Raw genomic sequence first — 23,191 nt, 5'->3', positions numbered from 1 at the left:
ATTGAGTCCCGTATTGGGCTCCTGCGAGGAGCCTGCTTTTGCCTCTACCTGTGTCTCTGCCTCTCTCTCTCTCTCTCTCGGTGTTGCTCATGAATAAATAAGTAAAATCTAAAAAACCAAAAAACAAAACACCATTAAGCGTGTGAAAGAGCAAGCCAACCACTGGGAAGTTATTCACAATACACATTCTTGACGAGGACCTACATTTGTGCAATTCTTAATTTCAGTGACGATACCTATTTCTAAAAGTTATTTTTGGGGGATCCCTGGGTGGCGCAGCGGTTTGGCGCCTGCCTTTGGCCCGGGTCACGATCCTGGAGACCCGGGATCGAGTCCCACGTCGGGCTCCCGGTGCATGGAGCCTGCTTCTCCTTCTGCCTGTGTCTCTGCTTCTCTCTCTGTGTGTGTGACTATCATAAATAAATAAAAATTAAAAAAAAAAGAAAAAAGTAAAAGTTATTTTTGGTTCTTCTCAAATATGCCTGTTCTTTTTTTCATCATGTCTTAACTCTTAAAGGCTTGATATCTTCTTCAGTTTATTTACTATTTATTTATATTTATTTATAATTTATTATTCATTTATTTATTATTTTTAATTTAATTTATTTATTTTTTATTCATTTATTTTTATTTATTATTTATATTTATTTATATTTATTCATATTTATTTATATTTATCTATCTATTTACTTACTTACTTATTTATGACACACAGAGGCAGGCTCCATGCAGGGAGCCCGACGCGGGACTCGATCCCCAGTCTCCAGGACCAGGCCCTGGGCTGAAGGCGGCGCTAAACCGCTGAGCCACCCGGGCTGCCCCTTCTTCCACATTTGAGCACTCATCCTAACTTCCGTGCAAACACAATGCAATTCTTTTTTTTTTATATTTTTTTTACAATGCAATTCTTACAGTGCATCCAAAATATGCAGCTTCTCGCGACTCCTGGGGGGCCCAGCGGTGGAGTCTCCGCGCGGGAAATTTCAAGCGGCCCGGAGGCCACGCCCCCCGCGTGGGTTGACCGGAAGCCGAGTAGGCGGCCGGCGCCTCGGGAGGGGCGGGGCCGCCGCAGAAAGACTGCAACTCCCAGAATGCAGCGCGGGACTTCCGGTTTCCGGCGAGTGGCCCGGAGCGTGTTTACACCGGCGGCTCTGCGGCCGGGTTCCTTCCGCGGGACGGGTGAGGGCGCTGGGGGCCCCGGGCCGCGCGGGCCGGACGAGCGTCCACTACTTAGCAGCCCCCGTGGGGGCGGCGGGGTCGTCGCCTGCGACACAGCGTCCCTGCCCCGCTGCTGGCTGGCTGTAACCTTGGGCCAGGGGCTTCGGTGCCCTGGTCTGTACTGTGCGTGATAAGGCCCTTCAGGGAGCAGCTGGGAGGAGCAAGTGAGATACGGGGTCATGATCCTGACCACGGCCCGCCCTGCCCTAGGAGGGTCTCCCACCCGCAGGAGTCTCTGACTCATTTTTCTGGACACATCGGCCAAACACTGGGACGAAGAGGCAGAAATTCTCTTCTTTGCTTTCACGGCAGGGCCTCCCAAGAATGGGAATGGGGTGGGGGGTTGGGCATTAAATAAGTATTTGCAAGCGTTTGCTTACAAAGGGGGGTGTGGGGACGTCAGAGGGAAGGGAGACGGGACGGAGGAGGTTGTATTTGAAGGATCCAGGTAGGAGTCTGCAGAGCTAACAGATGGTTCCAGGAGGGAGCTGGGGGGGGGGAGGGTGCGGATAGGGGGTGGAGGATGGGAGAAGTAGGTGATGAGCAGGATGAGCAGGGAGTGCTGTAAATTGGTGAGTCGCTGTATTGGACGCTTGAAAGGAATGCAAACGCTTGAGTAGAAAACACTAAAGTGATGGGTTGAGGGGCAGCGTGGATATTGGACAGGGAGAGAGGCAAGAGGCAGGGAACTTGTTATACAGAATTGAGGAAGAAGCAAATTGAACTCCAATTAAAAAAAAATATATATATATATCATGTAAGAAAGAGACACCTAACTCTGGGAAATGAACAAAGGGTAGTGGAAGGGGAGGTGGGCAGGAAGGTTGGGGAGACTGGGTGACGGGCACTGAAGGGGGCACTTGGTGGGATGAGCACTGGGTGTTATGCTACATGTTGGCAAATTGAACTCCAATAAAATTTTTTTTTTTTAAATCATGTAAGAAAAGAATTGATGAAGAAAATTGGCAATAAGGAGCATACATAGGGAGAGGGTTGGATGATCTCGTTTGAACCTCACAACATTTCCTATTAGGTGAGATGGGGTTTTTATGTCCACTTTAAAGATTGAAGGAACTGAGGCCTAGAAAACTGAAGTCTTATGCTGTTTCTCATAGGATGAGTAAGGAGAGGGAGGACTCACAGATTCTGGTTCTGGCCTGAGGTTGCGTCCTGTGTTTTTCTCCAACAGTGTCACACTGAATTCGCAGTTCATTCAACCCCTGGGTGGGGGTGGGCATGGGGGTGAGGGTGGGGTAGGGAGGGGTAGGGTGGTGGTCTGCCCTGTAACCACTCAGGCTTTGTTCCTTTACAGGGAGAAAGAGAGAGCGCGAAAGAGAGAGGATGTCTCTCTCAGATTGGCACCTGGCGGTGAAGCTGGCTGACCAGCCACTTGCCCCAAAGTCCATTCTCCAGTTGCCAGAGTCAGAGTTGGGTGAATACTCACTGGGGGGCTACAGTATTTCATTTCTGAAGCAGCTCATTGCTGGCAAACTCCAGGAGTCTGTTCCAGACCCTGAGCTGATTGGTGAGTCTCTGTGGACTGGGGATGGGATGCTGTTCTGACCTCTTTCTGGGGAGGACACTTCTGGAATTACAAGAGTAGACTAAGAGTTTGGAGTCTGTTACCTCCACCGTGTTAACTGTGTCCAGGGAAGTGAGTGTCGTTGTAAGCCAAGTAATAAAACTGCGGGTTGGGTTGCCATTTGAGTTGTGCATCATACGGAGCTTCTTTATCATGGAGTTCCTTAACAATGACATGAAAGAGCTTGAATTTGGGGTGGGCTAGGGAAGGAGGAGCTCATCTTTGGGGGAGGCCCCAGTATGTAGTATTCGAGATGGGTTTTGAGGGATGATTGGAAGGATTTTTGTTTGCTTGATCGGTTAGAGAGATGGCAGTAAAAAGGGAAAAAAGGAAAGGAGGGCAAGGGTATTCTAGGTGGAGGAAGAAGGAATTAAATGATAAACATAATTTATGAAGCTGAGGGATCCAGTTGGTTCATCCTTTTTTTATTGTTGCATTTTCTTATTTATTTTAAAGATTTTTAATTTATTTATTCATGAGAGACAGGCAGAGACACAGGCAGAGGGAGAAGCAGGCTCCACGCAGGGAGCCCGATGTGGGACTCATCGGGGTCTCCAGGATCCAGCCCCTGGGCTGAAGGCGGCGCTAAACCACGGAGCCACCGAGATGCCCTTTCTCATTTATTTAAATCGAGCAGTTTCCCGGATGTTAAGCTCTAGAGCTTTCCCGTGCATAGACTGTATTTTATGACTTTGTACTCGCTAATGATTTTTATTGAAATGTATTTATTAAATAAGAGTACTTTTTAAAGCACTCCGGCTATCTGTCCCATTGAGGTAAGTTTCTTATGAGGCAGAAGCCATCCACATTGTTTTGAGAAGCAAAATATAAGTGGACCGTTCTCTTTTTAGATTTGATATACTGTGGCCGGAAGCTTAAAGATGACCAGACCCTTGACTTCTACGGCATTCAACCTGGGTCCACAGTCCATGTTCTGCGGAAGTCCTGGCCCGAGCCTGATCAGAAACCAGGTGAGTGAGGAGGGCCCTGAGATAGACAGAGTTTCTGTAATATCTGCAAGAAAAGGGTCTGTGTGTTCTGGAGGCATGGCCTGGGTAGAACAAAAAGTGAGATGGTGATGGAGGATATCTGTATTACTTACTGAATTAATCTTCCATTGGCAGTAGAGTGCGATTTTGATCTACTTGCTATCAACACCGCTAAGGGAAGGGAGTTTGTTCCTCTACTTTTTTTTTTTTAATATTTTTTTTATTCATGAGAGAGAGAGAGGCAGAGACACAGGCAGAAGGAGAAGCAGGCTCCATGCAGGGAGCCCAATGTGGGACTCGATCCCAGGACCCCAGGATCAGGCCCTGGGCTGAAGGCGGCACTAAACCGCTGAGCCACCCGGGCTGCCCTGTTACTCTACTTTTTAAATTCATTACCCACTGTTTCCTAGTGGGGTAGGGAGTGAGTGTCTATTTAAACTTTCTTAGATTAACAGTTGATTTCTCGGTGAACTTTGTATCTTTTTGTTGTTATTGTTCTCATTAGGAAAAAAACTGAAAACTCCTGGTGTTCCTGTAATGATGTAGTTTGTCCTCTTGTTAGCAAATCTTCCCAGAAATGGCCCTAGGCGGTGATTTGTTCACTTAGGTCATTCCTGCTATACTGGTAATGTATTTTCCTGAAGCTTGAAAATATCTGAACAATATTAAAGTAGCTCTGGGAGAAAACTTCCAAAACCTTACAAAACAAATGCCTTTTTATTTATTTATAAAAGGTGCAGCTTGGAATTCATAATGTAAGTTTTACATCTGTGTTTAAAAAGTTTTCCCAAGGATAAAGCTAAGCTGTATAAAACAGATAAGCTTTGTGAAACTGGCAGTTTGTTATATTTATGTACGTTCATGATTGCTGTGGTTGGTTATCAGCTTGAAATTTCCCCTCTTTTCAATTCTAAACATAAAGGACAAAAAAGATCTTTTTTTGTCCACTAATGGGAAGTGAGAAAAAAAGAAAGGCAGTCTCTAACATTCAAGGGGTTGGCCTGGCCCTCAGGTAAGCCTTGAAACATGAAGTTTGACAGATCACCAACATCTATAAGGCCACATGCTCTGAGGCAGTAATGAATCAAGACAAAAATAAGATCCCTCTCATTTCTGAACAGAGACAAAACCCTGGACATTGTCCAAATCACAAAAATGACCAAATATCCCTGTCTCCGGCTATTATGAGTGACTGCTCCATCTTTACCAGTTACAGCTTTGGCTTTGCTCTAGATTTCCTTCCTTCTAGGTAACAGTTATTAAGATATCCCATCATAAAGTCACTTCCACTCCCTGACAGCATTCAACCTAGAGCAAAACCCTGCTGCTTTAAACTCCCCCTCCCCGATCACAGCCAAAGCCCAAATCCTATAAGTCTTCTCTAAAAGCATCCTCTTGGGATGCCCACACTTTCCATGGCATGCATCCTCTCTACAGAGCAGTAAACCCACTTTGATCCACTGCAGTGTGCCCCTCTGGTCTTTGGCTGGAGGGCACGCCAGAAGGAAAGTAACATTTGTTGCTCCGTCAAGCCAGATTGTTTCTCTTCGATATCCCATTTAATCATTAGACCTGCAGGCCAGATGACAGCATTAGCATTTTATAGATGAAGAAAAGGAGTTAGAAAAGGTATTTATTCAAGGTCACCTACCTAGAAAGTGAATGCAAGAGCTGGGATATGAATCAAGTTTTCCTGGCTCTGGAGCCCACGTTCTTTCCACTGGGCCGGCTGCCTCCCACTTCCAAAGAGTGAGACTGAGATTAGCTCAGAGATGTAGTGACAACCATAACTCTTAGCTGACTCCTGGCTTAAGCTATAAAGAGTCCCTTTTCCTCCTCCATTTGGCCTGGAGATTTATTTTTGAAACAAAGGCACGTTTTATTGGGGGTGAAAATAAACTCAGATCTGAAAAGAAACGTATCATGATGGCATTTTGGATATTTTATCCTTGAGTGCTCTTAGAGGAAGCACATTTCTTGATCTCCCACTAGATTAGCACCTGTAGGAGGAGAAACTGTCAGTCCCTCTCTTCCCACCTGGATCTCTGTGGCAGGTACAAATCTTTTCAGGATCTCACTTAGCCAGCGGCGATGTGGATCTTGAGCTCCGGCCACAATAACCAGTTTGCTGTTCTATCAAAGCACTTCATTGTTTTATTCCCCCCATGACTTCGCACATGTTCTCACTTAAGCCTAGGACTTTATCCTACTAGTAAACGTCTGCTTTGCCTTAAATACCCTCTCAGATGGTCTCCCTTGGGAGACAACACCTCTGTCCTGGCTTGCCCTCTCCATGATGGCTGTCTCTCCCCCGTTCCTAGTGCCCTAACTGGGGTCCACATCTCTTCTGGGGTCCTCAGCATGCTGTTTTGTCATTGTGTGTTTGTGGATTTGATCTAGTCTGGCTTTGACTCCTGTCCCAGGAGTTCCTTGTTGTGGCAGGGACTCTATTTTCTGCCTTCCTGTGCCTCTCCCAAAACCAGGCAAGGGATAAATTACTTAGCACGTGTTTGTTGAATGAATAAATTGGGAATTCACTTAAGATGAATATTTTTTGAGAGATACCATTGTCCTGATTAGAAGTATAGGTAAGGACAATGGTTGCCACCCCAGGCCCCGGGGTGCCATTCTCACCTTGCTTTGGGACTGTTGCCTGGACTTGGCAGTACACAGTGTGTACAATCCCAAGTAGCTGTCCTAGGGGAGGGTAACCACACTTAAAAGTGTGATCCAGCCTGAGCTTCCTACCTACTCCCTCTCCTTTTACCCAAATTTCTTTGCCTATGAAATGGGCTGATGTCCTAAATAGTAAAGTAACCAAGTAGAAGTAAGATAACTGCTAAACTTTCCCATATATGTGAATGAATCATAGTGTCCAAAGATCAGAAGGGAGCCTCGAGTCTCAGTGAAACACTTGCTATCAGGCACGTGATATAAGGTTGTTAAGAACCCTAGGGGTACAGTGTGTTTTCTCTGCCCTTCTTACCTATTTTTTAAAAATTCAAAATAATATTACAGCCTGAAAGAAAATATCAAAAGGGAAACAATCAGCCTTGATCCTGCCACCCTCCCGAATTTTTCATCTTCCCTTTGTTCCCTTCCAGCCTTGGGCCACGTGCACACAGACACGTTTTCTGTAGTTTTACTAGAGAACATACGTACAACTTTGTGTTCTATTTCTTTCCCTTAGCATATTGTGTCAGTATAGCTCCATATTGTTCAGATGGCTTTCGGTACTTATTTTAAATCACTGTCTAAAACTCTAGTGAGTTGATTATACCTTCCCCTTTTCCAAATGTAAGAAGTCTAGAATTCCCGCAGACTAGAATTCCCGCAGGATATTGATCAGAGCCCTCTTTCTCGTGGTAAGATTCACCTCTGCTGGAACTGGAATTTCTTGGCTTTATGTACTGGAGATGCTTAAAAGAGCGCAGCCTGCACATCTGTAGCACCAGTGGGTTTTTCTGAACGGGCACTCACATTCTCAGTGGGGTGTTGAGGGAACACGCTGAAATGATGATGCTCTGCATCTGCCGCAGGGACAGGGCTGGGTTGTAGGTAACCAAGTGTCTTGTCCCCAGAACCTGTGGACAAAGTTGCTGCCCTGAGGGAGTTCCGGGTGCTGCATACTGCCCTGCACAGCAGCTCTTCCTACAGGGAGGCGGTGAGTGTATGCCTAGGCCCCTTGCCCGAGACTCTTGCCAGGGTGGCAGGAGAGGGTGTGAACGCTGGTTAGTGGTGTAGAATGGGAGCTGGAGGCCCGTTGCCATGGCTACCAAGAGTTCCTCGGGGAGTTTTTATCATGCCTGTGGGTCTCAGTAGAGCCCTATCATCCTCCAAAGAGGCTCTCTCAGCTAGGTATTGTTGATTTTCGCTAATGATAATGGTACCACCTCTCCTGATATTGGCCTCATGGATGAATATAGTTCCAGTCAGTGGATCCACATACTGTTTCTGCAGGACCTCATTCTTTGACTTTTGCTGAATTGCAGGCCCACTGCTCCTACCTGGATTTCCCCGCTGGGAAAATATGCTGATGTCTCTTGGTAGGAGAATTGATAAGCAAAATTAATAGAGCTGCAAACTTCCCAATATATACGCATACAAAATGATAATTTTATTAGAGATTGAAAAGGGCTTTGGGGACCTAGAGGAACATTTGCTATTGGGCTTATAAAGAGAGCTTTTATTTTGGAAGCATTAGAACTGGAGATGAGAGAGAGGACTAGAAATTGAAGGTTTACTGTGGTCTTGCTTTTTTTTTTTTTTTTTTTAAATTGTTTGCTTTCCCTCCAGTAAGCCACAATCTTAGAGCAAAGAGAGGTCTGTCTGGTTCCTGGAGAGGTCTCTCTGGTTCCTGGGGCTATTGCTTGCTCCATTGTGGTGTGTGTGTGAGCACGTAGAGGGAGGAAGCCCTTCAGCAGTGTATGCAGGTGTGCGGGTGTTTGCTGTGTGGTTGGGCTAGTTGAGTCCTCAGCCTCACCCCCACCATCATTTCCCCTGCAGGTCTTTAAGATGCTCAGCAATAAGGAATCTCTAGATCAGATCATTGTGGCCACCCCAGGCCTCAGCAGTGACCCTATTGCTCTTGGTAAGTGCTGGACTGAACTTGAGGAAACAGGAATTGTTGGAGAAGGAGAAAGCAAGAGAAGGCCCTTCCCATCTTGTCAAGAATCACTGACCTTGTTGGGGGGCGGGGGTGGGGACCAAGCTGCTTCTCAATGTACCCAGCCCTCCAGAAGCGGTCAGTGCCCCTGAGAGATCATGACCTACCTACCATCCTAAGTGAGACAGGAGGGTGCCAGATGGGGGCAGCAGTTAGCCCCCAGCAGGGAAGATTTCCTGCACACATCAAGTGGCGAAGGGAAGAGGCGGCGAAGGGAAGAACCCCAGATGAACCTGGATGAACCCGGAAGTTTGGGGAAGAGGGACTGGTGTGTTGGTCGGTGGCGTGTGGCCTCAGTGCAGGGGGAGGTGGTGAGAGGGGCACAAGGTGGTGAACACTTGGCTTGTACTTCTGGGTACTTCTTCCCCGCCCTCTCATGGAGCTGCTCTGTGGCCCTGTGGAGTGGTCATTCTGAGGCCTAAAGCCTCTTCACCCTCCTGGATCTGGTTAGATTTCCAGTCTCTGAGGTGAGCCCTGTTCTCCTTCAGGCGTTCTCCAGGACAAGGACCTCTTCTCTGTCTTTGCGGATCCCAGCATGCTTGATACGTAAGCATCCTCATCTACTTACTGGGTCCCCTATCTCCTCAGATAGGCCAAAAGCCTAATTGTCGCCCTGGATTCTGCTCTTGGAGCCCAACCCTAACTATCCCCCAGTCCACCTGTAATTTCTGGCAGGAGGTGAGAAAGAGCAGGGGCCACTGGTGGACCGAGAGAGCCCACAGGCAGGGACACGTGCAGATGTGGGGACGAAGCAGGTTCTGAGGGAGGTGGCTTTGTCAGCCAGGCTCAGTACAGATTGGATGGCTGTCTGCCCCCCATTCCTAGTGCCCTAACTGGGGCCCACATCTCTTCTGGGGTCCTCAGCATGCTGTAGACATGGGGGAGCCTTTGAAATATTTTAGGGTGGGGAGAGAGGCAGGTGCATTTTGGTCCCTCAAAGTTTAGAGCCAGGAGGGACATAAAGGTGATCTGCCTTGTTTTGCAAGTGAAGAAAACAGCCCCAGCCTGGGGAAGAGAAGGGACCCCCAGAGATTTCCCAGGAAAAAGTTGCAATGGAGTCAATCAAGCCTGGAGAAGGACCCCTGAGCCTCCGAGGCTGTGCATGTCCCGTCATGCCTTGCTGGAGGGGAAGGTGAAGCATCTGCAGTGAATACTAGGACTGCAGAGCTTGCCACCGTGCTGGGGGCAGAGCAGCCCGAGGACAGAGCCAAGCGGTGGGAGGTGCTGAGGGACTTAAAGGCAGGCACGGGCAGTGCAATCGGCCTGAGGGGCACCCCGAGCTTGTGGCATGCTGAGGGTGCTCGTTCCTTCTTGGTCACCCTTCTGTTTCCTCCCGCCTCTGTCCCAGGTTGGTGCCTGCCCACCCAGCCCTGGTCAATGCCATCGTCCTGGTTCTGCACTCGGTGGCAGGCAGCACCCCGCTGCCGGGAGCTGACTCCTCTTCCCGAAGCGTGCCCTCCGGCTCGTACCGGGACATGCCGGGTAGGCCCCAGGATGGTGTAATGTGGGCCCCCTAGGGAGTGGCGGAGGCCCCGGGAGTTGCTTTCCTCAGCAGCTATGTATAGCGCTGGCTGAGGGCGTTCCTTGGGAACTCTCGGCTTGAGTCAGGGAGTGCATCTGTCCTGTAATTTTCCAAGGAGAGAAATGAAAATGTGAATTTGGAGAGTATCTGAGCTGAGATTCTGGAGCTACGCCTGTGCCTTTCTGTTCTTCCTCCCAAAATCTGTTCTCCCTCCTCCAGGTGGCTTCCTGTTTGAAGGGCTCTCAGATGATGAAGACGACTTTCACCCAGTAAGTGGCCTGGCTGCTTGCCATTTAGAGGATATGGTGCCAGGAACGCGCCTCTCCCGGGGACTTGGCACACCCAAGCTGGGAGGGGGTCTTAACCCCTTTGGTGGCCAATCTGTGTCATACTATTCCCTTCTGAACCTGGCAGCTATTCGGGTAGTTCCTGTAGTGAGGGTGGAGTCCCCCCTGGGAATGTCACAGTGCCATTTCCCTGATTGCCTCCCTTCTTCAGAGCTCTAGGTCCACGCCCTCCAGCAGCACACCCAGCTCGCGCCCAGCCTCCCTGGGGTACAGTGGAGCTGCTGGCCCCCGGCCCATCACCCAGAGTGAGCTGGCCACCGCCCTTGCCCTGGCCAGCACTCCGGAGAGCAGCTCTCACACGCCGACTCCTGGCACCCAGGTATGGAGGGAGGCCCTCAAGATGGAGGCCGGGACCCAGGGGAGAAGCTCCAATGGGCTCTTTGCTGACCTTGATACTAGATCTGATTTGTACTGAAGTCTGCCTGGAGCCCTGGTGGGGTTCTCACTGCAGCTTGGTCGACCTTCCCCCTCACTTGCCCTTAGGGTTCAGCCTCGGGGATTCAGTATAGTCCAGAATTCCTCCCCTCATAGCTCAGAAGAACACCCCCCTCACATAATATGCCCTTCTTCATCCCTGACAGGGCTCAGCCGTCACCAGCTTAAGCGTTCCTGGTAATGGTCACTCTAGCTGCCAAGACCATCTCTCCCAGTGCTGGGGTCCTAGGCTAGGTCAGGGGCTCGATTCCATTTCTCTGGAGCAGAAGAGGGTGGAATCTTTCCTGGCCACAGCAAGCTTTTAGGTATCCCTGTGTGGCTGTCTTATGCAGGTCTCTGTTGGGAGGCAGTCGTTGGGTACCCTAGGGACCCCTGATGGGCTGCTGTGACAACAGCTGGTATATGCTGGAAGATTGAGGTAGCTCTGAGGATGGCACTGACCACTGATTTGTCTCTAGGGCCATTCCTCAGGGACCTCACCAATGTCTTCTGGTGTCCAGTCAGGGACACCCATCACCAATGATCTCTTCAGCCAAGCCCTCCAGCATGCCCTGCAGGCCTCTGGGCAGCCCAGCCTTCAGGTCAGTTTTCCCTCCTCCCGGTGTCCTAGTTACTGGTGACTTCTTAGTTGCTTTGGATAGTCAACTCCTTTCTGTTCTCTAGAGGGCCTTCGTTGTTCTAGGAGAAGCTGAGGTGTGGCAGTGTGACAGGAGAGGATGTTTCCAGCAAGAGCAGTTGCCCCTGTGGCTTCCACTCCTGTACCCTGTACCCTGTGACTGTGGCCTGACTCCACTGACTGCATGGCTTGGATACTTTGGGCAGTTTTAGTCAAGGAGTCAGTCATTCATCCCTCGAGCAGGACTGAGTGTTGAACATATATACACCAGACCCAGGCTCAGCTCCTGGGGCAGAGACAAGCCGTCATCATCCCAGTCCTGAAGGAGTACCAGCAGATTGAAACTGGGGAGCAACAGTGTGAGAAGCCTGGCCTAGGCTTGAGGTGAGGGCCTGGGCAAAACTTACCTGAGGAAGAGGTGTTTGAGTTGATTGTCAAAGAGTTGATGAGAGGTTAGCCGAGTCGGGAAGGGGGCATTTAGGTGGGAGGATGGTATTCAGGCAGAGGCATCCACATGGAGTACGTATGACCTATCCAAGCCTACAAGCTAGGAGGCGGTGTTTTCGTGGAGAAAATCCTGAGAGGAAAAAAAAAAAAAAAAAAAGATCCTGAGAGGGAGCCAGTGGAAAGGGGAGCAGGAGCCTGCGTGTGAAGGTCTTGTACGCTTGGGTAAGGAGACGAGGCTTGATTTTGCAATCACCAGGAAGCCATGAAGATTTTAAGCAGGAAGTGATACCATCACTGCTCTGCTTCCTATAAGGGTCACCTAAGTTGAAGACCCTAGGGACGAACATTTGATTGCGTGTCCCCGCGCATGAGCTGTCGGCTTCACTCCGCTATCCTTGCTCCTCACTTGAACCTGGGGATGAGTGGCGTTTCTGGAACTTGTCCAGGGTCACGAAGTCCTCAAGTGGGAAAGACAAGAGTTCAAGCTCCTGTAAAACACTATCTCTAAACCATGGGCCCCGGTGGACAGTGAGGGGAAGAGAAGCAGGACCCATGGGCGGCTGGTCTTCTCTGTTGTTCCTTCACGTTCCCCAGCTAGATGCCTGTTCACTGTGCTCTCCAGCCCAGGAGCTTTCACTGGCTCCACCTGGCCTGTAAGTGAGTCCGAGTTGGGTTGTGTGGTTTCTGAAAAGCCGTCAGCTCCTCACCCTTGCGTGCCCGCCTCTCTGAATTTGGTTGTCACCCCCTGCCTTCTCCTTCCCACGGGTGAGCATACTATTCCCTAACTTGTGCACTTCCTTCTCCATGAGGTAGGGATATTAATAAAGCTCTGAAAGTACTAAAAGAAAATGTGGGTTAATTTCTTTAAAGCCTTATAGTAGAAAAGGCCTTTGTAGCTGAGAGTCAAATTCCAGGAGCCATCACATGAAGAGTAATACATTTTGAGTTTGTAGAAGTGAAGGTTTCTGCACAGCAAACCCAACCAACAAACAAAACAAGCAAACACTGAAGGCTAGCAACAAACTGGGAAAACATCTGTAACACATACCAGGCAAAGGGTAAAACCCCCAGCATGGAGAATTCTAGTAATTTACGATCAGGAGCTCCATAGAAAAACGGGCAAAGAACAGGAATAGGCTCTTCGTGGAAAGGAAGTGCGGGTGGCCTCTCAAGCCGTGTGATTCCTTGCAGCACCATTTCTTGGAATTTATCCTGGAGGTGGAGGTACGCGTGTGTCAAAAGCGACATTGTACAGAGACAGTCACTGCCACATCGTTTGTGATGGCAAAAAGTTGGAAACAGCTCGGTTATGGTACATTTCAGGATGTCCATGAGTTGGAATATTGTACAATTATTAAGAATCTCTTTATTTAGTGGCATAGAGAGATCACATAATTATGCTAGAAAAATGTTGGGAGGGGTTGCTGCCTGTAGAACGAGGTTCTGAGAAAAGGGTAGATATAGGAACGTATATTTATATTTTCTCGAAGAAAATAAAATAGATTCTCAGAGGTGGAAATGGGAGTGGATACAAGTGAGACTTTTTTTTGCTTGTTTGTTTAAAGATTTATTTATTTATTCATGAGAGACACAGAGAGAGAGGCAGAGACACAGGCAGAGGGAGAAGCAGGCTCCCTGTGGGGAGCCGGATGTGGGACTCGATCCAGGATCCCAGGATCCCACCCTGAGCCAAAAGCAGAGACTCAACCGCTGAGCCACCCAGGCATCCCATAAGTGAAATTTTTCACTCTACATCATGCTCAGAAACAAAGCTCATTTAAAAAATGTACGCCCTCCCCCCGTTTGTGTACGTGTCTATCCGTCTATACAATGAACAGGAGAAAGTTTAATTTTTTGAAATTTAGACAGTGAGTAACCTGCGACCTTGTCTTTCAGTCTTTATGTTGACGGTTTCCTTTTTTTATTAGGAAAACTTCTTGTTTGTTCTCTAAGCCCTCAAGCCCCCCAGGGCGTCTCCCTCGAAGCCGTGAGTCCTGTGGAACTTCGCAGGGCGACTGTGCTGTAGGAGGCAGCCTTCCTCTGTCCGCCTGAGAGAGCAGAGCTGAGTGAGTCTGTAGGACCCCAGCTAACAGCGTCTGCCTGGTCCTGTCTTTCCGCAGAGCCAGTGGCAGCCTCAGCTGCAGCAGCTGCGTGACATGGGCATCCAGGACGACGAGCTGAGCCTGCGGGCCCTGCAGGCCACCAGCGGCGACATCCAAGCAGCGCTGGAGCTCATCTTTGCCGGAGGAGCCCCATGAACTCCTGCTCCTTGTCACCCCCCAGCAAACTGCCGAGGTGGCTGCCCACGGGAGGCACTCCTGAAGGTGCCCCGTCTCCCCTCTCCCCAATACATCTGATGCTTGACCTTTTGCTCTGTCCATTGCGTGGCCATTCTGGCTGACCTGAGCTGGTGGAGGCAACGGGCAGTGTGGTGTGTTGGGTCTTGGTGCGTGGCTCGCCCCTGTCTCTGAGCCCGGGTGGAAAATTTGAGGCCTGTGTCATGGGATGTTGTTGATGCCCATGTTCTCTTTCGGGAGAAGTTTTCAGTGATAGCCCCAGACCCTTTGGTGCTTGGGGTTGTGGCATCCTCAGGACGTGGCCACGGCTGGAGCAAGGCTGCCACCCAGTGTCCAGGGTGGCTGCTGTGTGACCGCTGTGACCAGAAGAGGCACGTGCTCCTGAGATGACCCCAGGCTGGGGAGTGGCCAGGAGTATTTTTAGTGGGAGCAGGTAGGGTTGCTTGCCTTCCCACGAGCTTCCAGAAGATTCCATGTCCCTCCCCTGGCCTAGTCCCGTCAGGCAGTCTCTGCCGCCTGTTCCATAATGACGCCAGACTCCAGACCTCAGAGTGGTGCCAGGAGGCAGGGCCCTCTTCTCTGTCCTGAAGGCGTAAATACAAGAGCAGTTAAATAACAATACTAAACAACAACACCAACACGAACAGGGCTCAGCTTTCATCTCGAAGAGAGGGCACCAACCCCCAAGCTGCTGCTCCATCTGCCTGGGCTCTCATTCCCCTTGGCACAGCGTTCCCTACTGCGCCGCAGACACGTCCAAGTTGAGCGAGTGGGTTTCATGTGCTTTGAATACTTTGTCACATCCTTCCCCTCAGATGGTGTTTCGCTGGAAAGGCGCTCAGAGGTTGCTCCTGCCCTGTGCCTTTGGCAGGCGTTCCGTCCGCAGCATCCACAGTCCTGGTCATTCAGCGACAGCTGGTCACTTCCTGGGACAAGAGGTCTACCCGCTCCTGAGGACTGCCTCCTCTGTCCCTTGTACCCCAGAGCATTTGGCCTTCCGTCTCCTTTCTACCCTGAGGGAACCGCCAGCCAAGCCTGCTGCTCCCTCTGCTCTGTTAGCAGGACCTTAACTGGGGAGAGGAGCAGCCGGTCGCTTGCCCCTGTGGCTCATGCTGGCTTTGGTGCCCAGCACATCCTCTTCTCCCTGCATGACTTCCAGTTACCAGTGCTTCTCTTCACAGGAGGTACCTGGGGGGACCCACCGTTCCAGATATGGCCCGGCTAGCACATCGTTCCTTTCCTCCTCTAGAAAACAGGAAATCTTCCCACATTCCCGTCTCGGTCCTAGAATTAACGTTGAGGGGTGTTTGCATTGGCTGAAAAGGCCTGGAGCTCACCAGGTTCCTTGGTGCCAGGCTTCTCTATGCCTCAGTGGTCCACTAGGAGCCCAGCTGCCACTTTGTGGTTGAGAACAAGACCAGGAAGCTCTATCTCAGTACCCGGTGTCTCTGGCTTATTTGTGCTGGCAAAGGCCAGTTCCATCCTTGTGGGACCACTTGGTCAAATGGGGCTGACACAACCCTTCTCCCTACGGGACTGCCTGCCCGGAGCTAGTGTCATTCTGTGGCAAGTCATACTGTGCCCCTGGGGACTGCCTTTGGAGGCCCTGGATCTCCTTAAACGGCCCCCCCACCATGCTGTGGGACGTTTGGGTAACTCTGTCCTGTCCCTGGAACCGACCCCCAAATACCAGTTGTACTGCTTCCCAGAATTGAACCGTTTCCACGATTTCCCTTTCCCTTCTTTGTCAGCTCTTTCCTCCAGGGTCTTGGCAAGTTGGCTTTGCTTCCTGTGGCCATGTTTTAAATAATATATGTTGAGTCTGATAAGTGCCCCCATGAGGTCCGGGGCTTTCCATGGGCCGAGGACTCCTTCCTCACCATTGTTTCCTTTACCTTTTCAACAAACATCCATCCAGCCTCTGCTTTGTGCCAGGTAAACCTGTTGGAGTCCTTGCTGTCACAGAGCCACGTCACTGGGAAGACAGAAAAACAGATGTTTGCGCTAAAGTCTGATGAGAGCCTCGGGAGGCAGCTCCCCTGGGCTTGGGGCTCACAGGAAGGGGAGCTCACTTGGGTTAGGGCGGGGGCACCTGTGTGAGGGAGAGCTTCCTGGAGAGAGTGGTGTCTGGCCTAGGGCTGAGGGGGAGAAAGAATTGGGCAGGAAGGTGTAGCTTTGAGTGGGCCGGGTGCGGGAAGAACACAGCTCCTGTAGCCCAGTGTGGCAGGCTGGATTTTGAGGTAGGCAGAGGCTGGATCATTTTAAGCCACATAAGGAATTTGGACTTGCTCTAAAGACGCTGGGGAGTCCCAGGAGATTTTGAATCAGGGGAGAGAGGCTTGCATTTTAGAGAGGTCCCTGGCTGCTGAGTGTGACTGGTGGGGCGTCGGGCAGGCTTGGGGCGGGGGGAGGCCAGCGAGGAAGCTGTGATCCGCTTATTGTGACCCACCACAGGCTCACCAGGCGGCATGGCATGGCCGTGTGGGAGGAGGGCGGGTGGAAGCAAATTAGCATCGAGGAATCCGTGTTCCTAGTGCATCTTGGGAAAGGTGAGCGTGCTTAACTAGCCCCCATTATCAGGTGCAGACACTGGGGTTAAGGGGTGTGAGGCCTCGGACAAGTCAGCGTAGGAACTCAAGTCTGTCTTACTCCAGAGCTGGCCCGCTTCCCACGGCTGCCCCCGGCTGGTGGGTGGGGAGGGCTGGGCCGTGATGCAGGGTCTGCCCCGGCTCAGGAGCTTGGGCTTTATCCCGACGGCAGAGAGCACCTTGGGTGGCTTTAGGCATGGCAGTTAGGGGCAGGCGGGAGGGTGGGGGGGCGCAGATTCATGTGAGGTAGCCTGACAGCTGTGTGGGGGCTGGATTTGTGGGAAGTGAGATTGGCAGTAGGAGACCAGCTAGGAGGCTTGCTGCCTGCAGATGGGACCCAAGTGGGGGCCTCCACTAGAGCCGCAGCAGGGGGGGCTGGGTGGAGGGGGAGGGATGTGAGATGTGAAAGACAGGCTAGACGGGATGAGCCGGGGAAGGGGCGGCGGGGGGGACGGTGCTGCAAGAGTGAGGGATTAGGCGTGGGATTTGGAGTGCAGGGCCAGTCTGGGACGTGTTGGGCTCACAGTGCTATGGAGCAGCCAGGCGGGGATGTCGTAGAACAATTAGATATTAGGCTGGAGATCACGGCCAGCAAGTCTTAAGTTGAAGACTGGGCCTGCATCACGTGAGAAGGGAATTCAGCTTTTCAGGGACAGGTAGCAGGGAGGGACACCCGCTAAGGCGTTAGACCAGGCAGGGGATGGCGGCTGGTGACCATGGAGCATGGAAGGGGGTGGCATCTGCCACTCTGGGAACATGAGGCCGGAATGGAAGGAACGGGGTGGGGAGGGCATGGTCAGTGCTCTGAGCTGCCATGGAGAGACCTAGTAACCAGGGCTTCTAACCTTGAGCTTGCCGACCTGAGCCATGGTGACCTTGGGGAGATGCTAACGTGGAACCAGAGCCCGGTGATCGGTGATCGGAGTCGAGGCGTGAAGAGGTAGGGGCGGCAGAGGCAGGCAGGGTAGAGAACTCGGGAACCTTGCCTGTGAGAGGGTAGCTGGGGGGAGCTAGCTGGCAGTTAGAGGAGAGATGGAACTGAGAGTGAGCTTTTGCAGTTCAACAGAGGTGAAGTTGGAATTGATCACGAGAACTTTTCTAGGAAGCTACGGGGAGAAAAAAAGGAAAAGACCCCAAAATAGAATATGTAAATATGCAAAGATGGGTGAATTTTCTGAACAGATCCCTTCTCCTGATATAACTCAAATTTGGCTGGGCTGGCATGGGCTGAGCTGGCACAGCTTGCTGGGCACATGGGCCCCATCTGGCCTGGGCCCCAGACCAAGCTCTCAGCCCTGCCCCGAGCTGGCCTCTTGTCACCTCTGCCGCAGGCCGTGGCATCAGACGTTTGGTGAGAAAACTGGGGGGTTAAATCCCCTCCACCTCCAGGCCTCCGTGTGCTTACCCAGCCTCTCCAAGTCCCCTCGGGGTCTGGGTGGGGGTTAGGTCGGTTTGGTTTCCCTGGGCCTGGCCCTGTCTGGCTCCTTCATGCTCTGCAGTTGCTGGTAACAGAATTCAGCTTCCTGTATGCTCGGAATGCCTCGTGCAGAGCCCCGGGCACTGCCCTGCTGTACCCTGGCAGAGCCGCCGACAGCAGTGCGGTACGGTCGTGCTCATCTATCAGGCACTGTCGTCTGTGCCAGTCGTTGAGCTGGGCAAGCACAGATGCCATCTCAGCTGAACCTCATGACAGCCCTGAGAGGTAGATCCTACTCTTCCTTTTATAGATGAGTGCTTCCTCTTGTAACAGGATGTGGCCATACTGGGCCATACTGGCCATTCTGGGCCTCGAGTGGGATTGGACCAGCACGATTCCATCAGTCCATCACTTGAGGCCTCATGCCTGGCTGCCAGACCTGGAAGCCAGTGGGAGTCACTGGGGGGCCTGCTCACCATTCATCCCTCCAGGAGGTAGCAGCTTGCGTCTTAGAAGGGATTCAGTCTTCTAGGTGAGATTGGCTGAGAGTTAGGTCATTTCCACAGACAGCCTAACCTCTTGGAGCGCACTGGTGTCCTGTTTGACTAAGTGGATATTGACAATGTGCAAGTCAGGGCTGGGCTGGTGAATGTTCTAGATGACTGATGGAGTTAGGGTCATGATGATGAGGCATCCCGACCAAGAGAGACAGGAATAGGGACAATCCAAGGTCCTGTGGTAGGGACTGCTCTCATGCAGGATGGGGTCTTATTTTTCCCCCTCCTAGGCCCAGATTCAGACTCATCATCTTTCTCAACCAGTGTTCCAGAAAGCCACTGCTGATGGGTGGAAATTGGCCCAAGGATGACTAAGATCAATAGGTTTTAGTAGCCGGGGGGGTCTCAGCCCACTAAGGCAGTGCCTTTGGAGGGCCTTAGGAAGGAAGTCAATCTTTCAACCCTTTGCTAAGCTTTTCCAAATGTTGCGTTCTGATCCGCCACCCTATTTTTGAAGGAGATGGCCACAAACTGGGCTGCCCAGCACCTAAGAGCTTCTCTGCACGATTGTTAAGATGTCTTAGGAGTTAGCCAGGATTACAGAGAATGGGCAAAACCCCATGAGGGACCTAGTTGGAACTGGGGTTATTTACCCTGAAAAAAGAGTAGATTTAGAAGGGTTTGACCTCTGTGTTGAAATCCTCTGTTGAAATCCCCTGGCTCTATCCCAGGAAGAGGGATTAGAGTGATCTGTGTGGCCCTGGAGGACAGATTTAGGATCCCTCGTGAGAGTCTTCCCCGGTGGGGGGTGGGAGGAGCCACTTCATCAGAGCTAAGTAAGGTGGGCGAGGCTGCCTGGGAGGTGAGCTCATCCTCCCTGGAGTATGTGAGGAGCTGCAGGACTGCCATCAGGGCTGCTGTGATGAGGCTCCCGGGTTGGAGCAAATGACCTCTGAGAGTTGAGAATTGAGATTCTTAGATCACTGTTTCCATGGAAGAACTCGAATAGTTCATGGGACACCTCGTGTCTGCAAGTGTTTCTTTTTGTTCAGGCGGTCCCAGCAGCCCCAGCATCACATCGGAGCTGGCAGGGTCCTGGGACCCCTATCCTACAGAGAGAGTTTTATTTATTTTTTATTTTTTTAAAGATTTTATTTGTTTATTCATAGACACACAGAGAGAGAGAGAGAGAGAGAGAGGCAGAGACACAGGGAGAGGGGGAAGCAGGCTCCATGCAGGGAGCCCGATGTGGGACTCGATCCCGGGTCTCCAGGATCACACCCCGAGCTGCAGGTGGCGCCAAACCGCTGCGCCACCAGGGCTGCCCCAGAGAGAGTTTTAAAAACATATTTATTTCAACCGGCAAACAAAAAGGAAATGCAGAAAGTAGGATGAGAGAGGTTTGTTGATCTCTGGCCTAGCGCAGAGACAGACCAGAAGAATAGCTCCTCTTTCACATTTTGTAAACAAAGAAACGGAGGCCTGGGCTGGGCTGGGGCAGGGCTTTGCTTTTCTTGGGTCAGTGGCCGTGATGGGACTTGTGCCCAGCCACCTCTGGTCAGGAGACTTTGTTAGTCTAGATGGGTTCCACATGACTCCCATGAGATCCTGCTCTGCCACAGGCCTTGGGCACAGAGAATGGAGGCTCAGAGATGGGGATGGGGGTGGTGATGGGGGCATGGGCGGGTGGAGGGAGGCGTTTATCTCCAGAAAGGCTTGGGAGTATAGGGATCTGCACTTGAGGCTGACTCCGCTCGGTTCCGAGGCGGCCACCAGGTGGCACTCTGCCACAAGCCCAGTCCACTGTTCTGAGGATTTCCCTGTTCCGGTTTCTGCTGCTCCCCCCAGGGGTGCTAGTATTTTTTGGGGGGTGGGGGGGGAGTAAGTAACAGCAGTAAGAACTGCTGTTGTGAGTGGAGCGAAGGCCGGGGTGGACACCAAGTGCTGAGGCCCCATAGCATGGTGGGGCTGGCCTGAAGGGGCTGTTTTGTGCTTGGGCTCCTTATGCCCTACGTCGGGCCTCTGGTTAGGGGTGGGTCACTCCTTGGAATCAGGGCTGAGAAGGGGGTCAGAGGAAGCTTGGAGAGAGGAGGAATGCTCTGAGTAGGCCCTGAAAGGCTTTGCTCTGAAGGCTGGGGAGAGGTCCCAGTGCGGCTTCAGGGCTGTGAACCTAAGGTCTGTGTGTGTCCATTACTCTGACTCCCCCAGAGGCCTTCTGGATTTGGCTGTGCCTCAGCTACCCCAGGGAAGACCTCTTCAAAGTATTTTTCTTCTAGATAGGACCCCCTGCACCATTTCTTGCCCCAGCCTTCTCCCTTGGCGCGTGTCCCCCATACCGGGAGCCGTGGGGACTGGGAGGACAGGCATGCACCCCGCCCCCAGACCTATCAGCATTCCCATCTGTGGCTGCTTTTGCAGGTCAGTTTCCCACCATTTGCTGTGAAAGAGGATTGTGCCTCCGCCCTTGCTCCAGGCCTCCGAGCTACCCTGGGCCTCCAGTGGGGCAGGCCCGCTCCTGTCACAGCTATTACCATTCTCATGTGATGTCCCTGTGCGGCCTGAGGCGGGGAGGTCCACTCCAGCACTGGTCCTCGGCTTTCCCCACCCTGGTACCTGGTCCCCTCTAGGCCTGCAGTCTAGTTGCTCTCTTCTTTTATAGAGCTACTGCTCAAATTATAGGCCTGGTGCTCACCTCCCCTGGCCGCCTGTAGCCAACCAGGAGTGGACTGCCATCTGGCCCTTTGCCCCTAGATTGGCGGGCTGGGAGGGTGCCCGTTAGTGCAGCAGGTGCTAAGCTGGGCATGGAGGAGCTCCGCCAGAGCCCCACCCTGGGCATGAAGTGGAATAGTCCCCAGCATTCCCCCCCTCATCCCCATCCCAGCCTGGAAAAAAAAACTTCCCTGGCATCCACCCCAGTTTCCATCTGCTGCCCTGTTGCTTGAGGGGCTGAGCCCAGCCGCTGGCCTGCCCTTCTGCCTGGCACCTGGTGGTAACCTAGGCCCCGTCTGGGTCGTTCCGAGAATCATTTGGATCCATTCTGCAGCCATACATAGCAGGCGGCAGCAGTATGGTGCAGTGCACAGAGAGCAGATTATGATGTAGAAGATGGGGGTGTAGGCCGCAGGGAGATGGCCTGAGCTGCTTCCCAGCCCTCTGCATAGCTGTGTGACCTTGGATGTATCGCATTCCCTCTCTGTACCTTGGTTTTCTTGTGTGCAAAGGAAGCCAGATAACAGCAAGTACCTTAGCCGACTGTGAAGGTAGGTGGGGCTAGAGTGAGGCTGCGGAGCGTGCACAGCACAGAGTGACCTCGACGCCAGCCATTGCAGTCCAAAAAGCCGGCCCTCCTTGGGCAGCTCCCTTCCCGTCCATGTGCCTGGTGGCCTCTAATAGGAGCTTATCCCCTCTCCCTCAGTGAGGGAGACGACCTAGAACTGCTGGGGATAACAGAGGTGGAAGTGAGTTGTGGGTTGTGAGTTGCCCGGCGGCACAAGGGCAGTGTCATCAGTTCTGAATTCTCAGTTCTTAAAGGCAGGAGCGAGATGATTTCTTAATTTTCCTTTGCTTTGCAGAGAGGACAGACAATGGAGGCCACACAGCTCAGCAGATGAGGTCCTGGACTAGAGGGAGAATGTGTCTTGGAGACCAGCCTGGGCCAGGACACGCTGCTCACTTCAGGGCCACAGCCTCGGCTGCACACCTGGGGTTGAACTGTCCACAGCCTCCCCTTCTTTGGGGCACCGTACCTCTGGGCATTTGGAAGCTGTTGGCCCCACCCAGGAGGCCAGGAACCTAGCCCTGTCTCTGGAGGCATCTTGATTTCACCTTTTAGCCTGTTGGGGTATCTTGGAGCTCATAGGGAAGAAGGAAAGGGATAGCTGGTAACCAAATAAGGAATGGTCAAGCAAAAGACTTCCTGGTGACGAAACTTTGCTGGCTGTGGGCTGGGGCCGGGGCCGGGGGGCCCCCTCTCTATGCTGGTATGTTCAGTGTGTGAATCAAGTCCAGCTAGTTGTGTGGGTCCTGGAGGCCTAGCGGCACCTCTGCTACCTCCTCCTCACCCTGTTTTCCTCTCGGTGCAGCTCACCCCGGAGACAGACCAGTTCAGATCTCCAGGAAGCACTGGATAAGTGGAATTCCTATCCATGGTCCCCTCAGGCACAAAGGTGGAGAGCCTGGGCCTTCCCCGGCCCAAGGGAGAGGAGACTCCTCTGCAAAGGGCAGGCATGTGGCTCTGAGAGATCAGCTAATGGCAGAGCTGCCGGGACTATTTACAGAACTGGCAGAGGGACTGGGTCTGGATCCTGCCCGCATCACTGCTGGGTCATCAGGTTGCCTGCATGGCTGAACCCTTAGATGCCTTGGGAGCGGAGACTCCCCAAGGCTGGTCTGACCCTGCCTCCAGGACAGCAAGACTTGGGAATGCAGGATGCTCCTTTCTCTTTCTACTTGGGAAAGGGGCCTTCTTAATTACATCCCCCTCCACTCACATGGAAATGAGTTTGGATTTTCTGAGCATACACCAGCTGGCTGGGGGGAGGCAGCCCAGAAGGCTGCTGGTTGGGGAAGG

At 51.9% G+C, this 23,191-nt stretch overlaps 1 protein-coding gene across 7 annotated transcripts; it reads left to right on the top strand.

The window, feature by feature from the left end:
- Positions 1 to 1,027: 1,027 nt before the first annotated feature.
- UBL7 (ubiquitin like 7) lies at positions 1,028 to 23,112 on the top strand. Of its 7 annotated transcripts, none has more exons than XR_013370574.1 (13): positions 1,028 to 1,179; positions 2,531 to 2,743; positions 3,652 to 3,771; positions 7,371 to 7,453; positions 8,296 to 8,380; positions 8,944 to 9,001; positions 9,804 to 9,937; positions 10,197 to 10,246; positions 10,476 to 10,643; positions 11,218 to 11,340; positions 13,943 to 14,146; positions 22,194 to 22,601; positions 22,704 to 23,112. XR_013370574.1 is itself a non-coding variant. In XM_077881926.1 (11 exons), exons 1-11 carry the CDS (start codon positions 1,092 to 1,094, stop codon positions 14,078 to 14,080), a joined length of 1,260 nt encoding a protein of 419 aa, XP_077738052.1. In that variant the 5' UTR covers positions 1,028 to 1,091; the 3' UTR covers positions 14,081 to 14,191. The 7 variants fall into 7 exon arrangements, 1 of the variants encoding a protein (XP_077738052.1); XR_013370577.1 differs by lacking the exons at positions 22,194 to 22,601; positions 22,704 to 23,112 and adding exons at positions 2,161 to 2,251; positions 11,423 to 11,759 and having other exon boundaries at positions 1,114 to 1,179; positions 13,943 to 14,070; XR_013370578.1 differs by lacking the exons at positions 1,028 to 1,179; positions 22,194 to 22,601; positions 22,704 to 23,112 and adding exons at positions 1,186 to 1,382; positions 2,166 to 2,251; positions 11,423 to 11,759 and having other exon boundaries at positions 13,943 to 14,070.
- The last annotated feature ends 79 nt before the right edge of the window (positions 23,113 to 23,191 follow it).

This window comes from Canis aureus, chromosome 32, assembly GCF_053574225.1.
Source record: "Canis aureus isolate CA01 chromosome 32, VMU_Caureus_v.1.0, whole genome shotgun sequence".
Classification (NCBI taxonomy): Eukaryota; Metazoa; Chordata; class Mammalia; order Carnivora; family Canidae; genus Canis; species Canis aureus.
This window is presented reverse-complemented; position numbering and strand designations above follow the sequence as displayed.

What these genes read in the sequence shown, in the direction of transcription:
- UBL7 (XM_077881926.1), top strand. Translation starts at nt 1,092, where the DNA reads ATGCAGCGCGGGACTTCCGGTTTCCGGCGAGTGGCCCGGAGCGTGTTT. An exon ending in GGGTTCCTTCCGCGGGACGG is followed by an intron (nt 1,180 to 2,530) that starts GTGAGGGCGCTG and finishes GTTCCTTTACAG; the next exon opens with GGAGAAAGAGAGAGCGCGAA. An exon ending in CGCCGACTCCTGGCACCCAG is followed by an intron (nt 10,644 to 11,217) that starts GTATGGAGGGAG and finishes ATTTGTCTCTAG; the next exon opens with GGCCATTCCTCAGGGACCTC.